This window comes from Falco biarmicus, chromosome 10 (genome assembly GCF_023638135.1).
Source record: "Falco biarmicus isolate bFalBia1 chromosome 10, bFalBia1.pri, whole genome shotgun sequence".
NCBI lineage: Eukaryota > Metazoa > Chordata > Aves > Falconiformes > Falconidae > Falco > Falco biarmicus.
In genome coordinates, this window is record NC_079297.1 from 16,281,939 (window position 1) to 16,289,872 (window position 7,934).

The 7,934-nt window shown below is 55.6% G+C and overlaps 1 protein-coding gene across 1 annotated transcript; it reads left to right on the forward strand.

Annotated features, from left to right (window-relative positions):
• Positions 1-7,677, forward strand: LOC130156194 (BPI fold-containing family B member 4-like). Its single transcript, XM_056354492.1, has 15 exons — positions 1-106; positions 803-1,358; positions 1,938-2,042; positions 2,178-2,321; positions 2,974-3,034; positions 3,607-3,667; positions 4,222-4,313; positions 4,637-4,849; positions 5,077-5,130; positions 5,645-5,815; positions 5,991-6,058; positions 6,202-6,244; positions 6,891-6,954; positions 7,380-7,456; positions 7,581-7,677. The coding sequence occupies exons 1-15, from the start codon at positions 1-3 to the stop codon at positions 7,602-7,604; spliced, it is 1,839 nt and encodes a 612-aa protein (XP_056210467.1). The 3' UTR covers positions 7,605-7,677.
• Positions 7,678-7,934: the final 257 nt, after the last annotated feature.

Genomic DNA, 7,934 nt, shown 5'->3' on the forward strand with positions numbered 1-7,934 from the left:
ATGCCACCGGCTCTGGGCATCGCCCTCTTGTATGCCCTGATGACCCCATCACTAAGCCAGCCAAAAGATGCCATCCTCAGGCTCAGTAAAGGTGTTTTAAGTGATGGTGAGTCATTGCCACCTCATAGTGGGACCCTGGGAAACAGGAATCGATGGTGGTGGTCCCTGGGGGTCAGCACCCTTGTACCAGCACAGCATGATCAGCTGAGGAAGGGAGGGGAATTGCACATGGAAGGGGAAGAGCATGAGGCTTGCATGCAACTCCCTCCCCCCCGCCGCCCCCCAGCTCCAAACTGAACCTGGAGTCATTTTCTTATGTAATTAAAATTTCAAATGGCCAGGCTCCTGAAAAGGGAAAGACATCGCTTTCATGGGGGATCGCTCCTCCCGGGGGCCTGCACCGCTCAGGAGGTGTGAGCCACATGGCACCTCAGCTATCTCACATTCAGGATTGATCAGTGCCCAGCCCCTACGACCCTGCCACACCATTTGCTGTCCTACCTGGAGCGGCTGCAGATAAATCCGCCTGAGCTGCTTTACACCAGTCTTGCTATGGTGCCTCCTGCCCAGATCCCAAAGCCCTTCTGCTGTTGCATCGTATATGGGAAAAACTGACAGCGCTAGTGAGGGATGGGGACAGGCAGCCAGAGTGCAAACTCCTCGACAGCCTGTGCTGGAGGAGCATGATGAGCAGTGGTGCGGGCAGGGGGCTGGCAGCTGCCTGCCGGCCCCTGCTCAAGAGCTGCTGTGGTGGCCGGGGAGGCAGCTCTGCCTGCAGGCTGACAGCGGGTGATGTTTCCAGCTCTTACAGACTCGCTCAGGCAAGGCAATGCCCTCCAAGGTGCCTTCGGAGAGGTGCCACTTGGGAGAGGACGTCCCGGCACAGATGGAAGTGACGACCTGTTGGGTGGCCTCGGAGGAGGTCTCCTTGGTGGTGGTGGTGGTCTGCTTGGTGGTATTACTGGTGGTTTGCTGGGCAGCAGTGGTGGAGGATTGCTGGGGGGACTTACTGGTGGTCTGCTTGGTGGAGGGGGCAATGCTGGTGGTGGCTTGCTTGGTGGAGAGGGTGGTGAAGGTGCCTACATCAGGGGGACCAGAAACCCTCCCAGAGGCTGGTCCACAGCTGGTGGCAGTGTCCCCAAAGATGGCATCCCCACAGGGGTTGCTGGAGGAGCACTGGGACAAGGAGGTCTGCTAGGTGATGGAGGTGTCCTCGGCACAGCAGGGATTCTCGGTGGCACTGGTGGCCTTCTTGGCAGAGGAGGGCTTCTGGGCAATGAAGGGCTGCTGGGAGGCGGCGGCGTGCTCGGCATCCTTGGGGAAGGCGGCTTGCTCAGCACCATCCAGGGGCTCACCGGGTAAGGACAGCACCATCTGGTCTCCTTGCAGGGGCAGCAGCCTCAGTGCTGTGGGGGGGAAGCAATGGTGATGCTTCAGTAGATGCTCAGATAGTTTGGAGCTGATGCTTTGAGATAAATACTACCTGGAAGTCAGCACCAGATTTGCATCGCTTGGCTGCAAAAAAAGCCTCTTGAGCTAAATAAGGAAAGTTAAAAGAAACAGTAGTTGGAAGGCGCTTGCCCATAGAGGGTGCACCAAACCACGCGTTGGCCCTCAGAGCCCCTGTCACTGCTGCCAGGCCAGTGCTTGCTTGTTTGCAACAGCCCCATTTTAACTCTTATTTGAAGCTCAGCCCCAAGGAGACGCGCAAGCAATAATAAGGTGACTAGAACAGAGCTTCTGATAAAACTGGAAAATAACTAAAACAGGAAAACAACTGAGAAAACTCAGTGTCTTTTGCCATTTCTGGTCTAAATGGCCTCTGACTCGCCCACCCCTTCAGCAGTGGCTTTGCGCAAGCGGTAGAGCCTGGGTGGCAGGTGCTGGACCCAGAGCTGTCACTTATGGTGTCCCCATGTCCCTCGCTGTCCCTGCAGGCTGAGAATCGTGGAGCTGACACTCCCCAGGGTGTCCCTGCAGCTCCTGCCTGGCATCGGCATCCACCTCAACCTCTACACCCGCGTGGCCCTCAATGCCAAGAGGTAGGTCAGGCTGGTGCTGCTGCTGCTGCTGGCAGTGCCAGCCGTGCCCCCAGCCCTGGTGGAAGCACCACCACAAGGGGTGTCTCCAAGGGGGGACGCAGTTCCTGTTTGCCATTGTTGCTTCCCCTTGCACAGCCTCCTGGGTTTGCTCGACATCGCGGTGGAAGTGAACATCACATCAAGGGTCAGACTAACCATGGACAGCACAGGCTACCCCAAACTGGTGACAGAAAGATGCAATACCCTCCTCGGTGGCATTAAAGTCAGACTTCTGAGAGGGTGAGTGATGGAGGTGTCCTCCTGTGCTGGCGTGAGCCACCTCACCATTGGGCTTTGCCAGCCCCAGCCCACACCCACAGAATGACAGACACACAAGGGCATTTCCCCTCGGTCCCGTGGGTGACAGCAACACTGTCAGCTGCCATCCCTGCAGGTGACAGTCGCCCACTGCCCATGTCACCAGGCTGAGCAAAGGGCTGCTGGTGGTGGTGGTCCCTGTGCACCCCTCATGCAGCGGCAACAAATGAATGAGTTGTCCCAGAGGGCTGCACAACCTCACAGCCGCCCCAGGGGACATTTCTGTGCCACATGCCACATTCACGGGTCATTTTAACTGACATTGCAAGGGGTCTTCCCAGACTAAGCACTTGGTATGTAAATCATACAAAGCATTTGGGCTGAGGTTGTTTCTGCTCATTTAAGGAGACTATACACTAGTAGATAAAAGGCAGCAATAAATTTGCCACTGGCTATTTTGGGATGCAAATTACACTTATCTCACGCAAAATCCAAGCGTGCACAATTCACTTGGCTGCTGCAATTGCCTTACTCCAGGAGGTCTGCGCTCTGCGCTATTCACAGGGAATTGTTTAACAAGACCCATTTACTTTGCAGCAAGTTTTTTTGATGGTGCTCCTTTATTTCTCCACAGCCTGCTCCCAGTTGTGGATAATTTATTGGCAAGTGTCCTGAACAGACTTCTTCCTAACCTGGTAAGTCAGGAAAAACCTCCACCCCAGAAAGGAGTGAGTCTGAAAAGTTGTGGTGCAGCTCCCCGCAGCATTGCTCTTGTCCCAGTGTGGGAGCATGGCCGCTGTCCCAGGGCTGCTGCATCCACCCACCTGCCTAGTGGTCTGGGATTAGTGGGGAACACGTGCCATGTCTCTGTCTGGTTGGGAGAAGCTGCTCCCTCCTTCCAAATGCAAGGTTGGTGAGCCCAGCAAGTCTGCCCAAGTGCCTGGGAGTTTCTAGTGATGTCCTGGACTGTGCTACGGGCTAATTGAATCTCTCCTCCCTCCTGAAAGCCCCAGGGTCTCTCTGGCCATCTCACTGGCTCCTGGGACCCAGTCCTAACCCCACTTCTTTGATGAAGGGCAGGGGTGCCCAGGGCCAGATCCAGAGCTGATGCAGCCTCAGAAGCACTGCAGAGTCACTGGTGGGGACTGCCATCCTACACACCCGGTGCTCCTGCACCCAAGGAGAAGGTGGCAGAGCTGAGCTGGGCTGTGTGTTGTTGTCTGGCTCCAAACGCTGGTTACTCACCATCCCTGCCCAACTCTTGCAGCTTTGTCCGGTGGTCGACATCGCCCTGGGACTCGTCAATGACCAACTGGGTCTCGTGAACTGTAAGTACATGGTGGGTCCCACACTTTGCCCTGCCTTGCCCCTTGTGCCACCTCTGCTCTGGCTGCATGAGGACTGTGATGCTTTTCCCTCAGCTTCTGCACCCCCAGGTGAGAAAAGCAAACCCCTCGCAGACCCCAGATCTGCCCCGTGCCAGGAGCAGGGACCCCCAGCAGCTCCTTGCCCAGACCTCATCACCCCCAGGCAGTGGTCAGAGAGCAGTGCCCCAGCACGCTGTGGGATACACTCTCCTCCCCATATCTCCCCTTTCCCTGCCTCTGATCATGGACAGAAGGACCCCCAGGTCCATAAAGGTGGCATTGACGGGGGCTATGAGCTGTCCCCTCCATTTGCAGCAGCGGCACACACTGCTCATTAGGGAAGTGACATCTCCTGCAGCGTTACCACAGAGCACTCGGCGCTGGGGCCAAGTGGCCGCCCTGAGTCCACCTGCAAGCCAGGGCTCTTCTGGAGGAAAAAATGCTGCCAGGCAGGGGTGGGGGTATTTGCACCTGAGCCCAACAGGGAATCACTGACTCCCTTCTTCTCCCCCCAGCACTGGTGCCCCTGGGTTTGGTGGGCAGTATCCAGTACACTGTGTCTAGTCTTCCCCTGGTAACCGGCCAGTTCCTTGAGGTAGACTTGAACGTAAGTCCTGGACCTTCTCCTTCCATTTATGTACAAGGGTTGGGATATTTCACTTGGGTTTGGGAAGGTCTCCTTGGGCCACAGACACCTGAGCAGTGAGCTCTGAGAGATTCCAGCTTGGTGCCCTGTTCTTGCTGCTGCTGCCGTCATGGGAGAGTGCGGCAGGGTTTGCATTTTGTGAACTTTTGGAGAAGGAAGTGTCACGGGTCCTGACTTGGCATGGTCGTGCATACAATGATTTCACACCGAAGGAAAATGAAGTTAACCGTAAAGGCAAATACTGCATATGTTTTGGCCTGTGCTTCCTTTCCCTGTAACTGCAGACCGTCGTGGGGCAAGTGGCAGGAGGTCTGGTGGACTACCCACTAGGAAAGCCAGAAGCTGTCCCTGCAGCAGCACGGGTCCCCATGCCCGCCCTGCCACCGATGGCAGACTCCAGCTCCTCCCAGCTGGGCCTCTCTGTGAACGTCCTCAGCTCAGTGCTGTCCACCCTGCAGAAGGAGGGTGCCCTGGACCTGGACATCTCCACCGGCATGGTGAGCAGGGAGCACTGCCTTGCTTGGCTTGGAAAGGAGTTGGGGCCGTCAGCCGGGTGGCGTGCAGGCTGGTCCTACCGAGTGATGCTTTAGCACCTCCATACCAGTTATCTTAGACAAAAAATGCAAGTGAGAGAGACTATGGTAAAAGCCTCATTACCGGTGAAAGCAGACCCTGGTGAGCACCATCACACATATGTGCAGCGTTTATCTCTTCTCTGCCACAGTTTCCTGAGCTCCCGCCACTCACAACATCGATGCTTGGAGCCCTGGTTCCTGCGGTGAGTCCTGGTTCCCCCTTGCACTGCAAATAACCTGGTAAGAGGAGCAGCATCCAGAGGCGGGGCGGGGTTGTCGCCCTGTCCCTTCCTCCTCAGAGGCACCATTCCAGATGTCCCATAGAGGTGAACGAGATCTGACTTTGGTTCAAAACTGGAAACCACAGCAGGCCAGAGCCCAGGTTGTCGCTGTCTTCTGTAGCAATTTCAGGTCACAGATGAGCCTTGCAGCTGCCCTGTCTGCCTGCATGCGGGGCTCTCCGTGCTCCTCCAGCTGGGCGAGATGCTCTCCGTAGGGCTCAGGGCATCCGTGGCGCTGGGCTCACAGTTAGCTCAACTTTGCTTCAGCCGGCTGAGATGCAGACTTGTCAGACTGGAGCAATTCAGGATCAGATCTGCCCCCTGAGAACAGCACTGTGCAAATGCTGCCAGCGTAGGCAGTCTGCTCTGTGGTTCCTGGTCACAGCACTGTTTGTGCTCCTGCCAGCAGAGACTTTCCATTTCTGGATGTTGACAGGTTTTCAAGGCATACCCTGAGTCACATGAATTGCTGCTGAAAATTGCAGTCCCTGAAGCACCAGTAGTGACCTTAATGAAAAATAAAGGCATGATCCAGCTCATGGCTACAGCAGAAGTGATGGTGATCCACTCAGACAACATCCAGAAGTCTCTCTGCCTTCTGAATATTGTATGTATGAAGGAAGAACCCATACAGATATTCCTCCTGCAGTTTCCCCCTCCCCGTATGGCATGTGTGGGGGTGCCAGTTGATGGGACCTGCACCCAATGTGACATGGCCAGGCTGCAGACAGGGCATGGGCTGGAGGAGCCACCTCTGCCCTGCCCTCTCTGTTTGGCTGCAGGATGCCTCCTTGCTGGCCCAGTTTTCAGTTGAGGACAACAAACTGAAGATCGGCGTCAACCTGGAGAAGTAGGACATTGGTCTTTATCTGGGGGGTGGCTGGGGAGGTCATGGATGTGGGACCTCCTGGGCTGCACAACGACGAGGGCATTACAGCACTGGTTCATCAGAGGCCCTGCTTGGATTTTACTCACTTCTGCTTCCTCCTACAGGACTGATCTCTCCTTGGCATCTTCATCCATCGGTGGTTTTGATGTAAGAATACGAGCAGCCTCAGCAACATGTGAAATCCATTGCAGAAAGCAAAGCACTGACAGATATTGGCTCAGGAGAAATAAGGGCCAGTTACATTCTAAGGGTTGTGTCATACTTTGAATAACACCTTTCTTTCACCTCTGGGGAAGGATTTCTTTTCATGGATAATCCATGAGTGATTTTCAGAAAAAATCCTCCCTGAGAGGGAGAAGTTTTGGGTCTCTGGTGAACCACAGGGCATCCTGCGCATACCCACAACATCCCCTGGGGATGTGCCTGGGGAGGCTCCTTCCCGTGCCTCACAGGGGATGATGGCAAAAGTCAGGAGGAATCCTGGGCTCCCCTGTGGCAGGATACCTTCAGATAGAGCACATCTGGTCTCCAGAGGTGATTACTACAGGCAACTTCAATGCCAGCAGGAAGGGGCCTGGGGAATGGCTTTATTTTGGGACTAAAAATTGACCACAGAATGCTGTGAAACTGGGAGTTTGCATTAGATGGGTGAGGAGCTGGAACACCGAGGGTTTAGGTTGAGTTTAGCTGGTGTGAGCAGAGCAACCCCAGGTGCCCGAGGGCAGGGTGAGGCTGGGCCAACCACGGGACCAGGACCAGCGATGGCACTGAGTGACCCCTCTCCCTGTCACAGGTCTCGCTCCTGGAGGGGCTTGTTGGCCAGATTTTAGATGTTGCCTTCCTGCCTGCAATGAACAGTAAGGAAGCTCTTACGCCTCGTCCACATATTCGTTTGTGCTAGACTGTACTCTCAACACTGAGTTTATGCAGGTGTAGCTCACCTCGCCCTAAGAAATGGGAGCCAGCGGGACCCACCTGCACTGACAGTGGGGGGGCTTATTTCGGGTGGTGGGGCTTTGCCAGGAGGTGAACCCACACATCAGGAGCAGTGCCCCTCTGCAGGGCTGCTCGCTGCCTGCCGCTTTGCTGGCAGCAGCAAATGGCAATGTGTTTTGCTGACCCACTCAGTCCGATGACACAAAGCCTTTCTGGAGAGCCTTGCACTGGCGGAGGGAGGGGTTTGCACACAGAGAGGATGGAGCTGGGGCCCGAGCCCCAGCCAGAAGCTTGGCAGTGATTCCCCCTCCTGTGGCACTGAGCTGGGCTGGTTTGTGACCCGCAGGTGTGCTGGGAGCAGGGGTTCCCCTCCCCAGGCTGCTCAACATTGACTTCACCAATGCAGACATTGACATCATCCAAGTAAGTGCTTCAGTTGTGTCCTGAGGTTCCCCCAACGGCACCTCAGCTCCACTCTGGAGCAAAGACAGTGCCTGTCGCTTGCAGGGAGGATGGTTAGAGGGAAGTAACCCCTTTGCTTCCCCAGGATCTCATTGTGCTGTCGGCGTGAGCCAGGGACAGTGGGCTGGGAAGGGACCCCTGCCTTCCCCGTCCGCCCGCGGAGGGATGGGAACCCAGCCTGCCTGAAGGATCCCCGCTGCATCTCTCTGTACCTAACACAGCAAAACAGCAGCTTGGTCTTCTCCATGCAAATGTTGCATCCCGCCTACATTGCCTGGAACAGAAGCAACACAAGTGTTTTTTGCCTCTGAACATTGTGTTTTGAACTCTTTTGTGGATGCTTAGAAGGATGTGGGTGTATTTCACATTCTCATGCTCAGGTTTGATAAAGTCCAGCCCTCTCTGCAGGTACAGCAGGTGCTTGAGCCTGCGGGAGTGG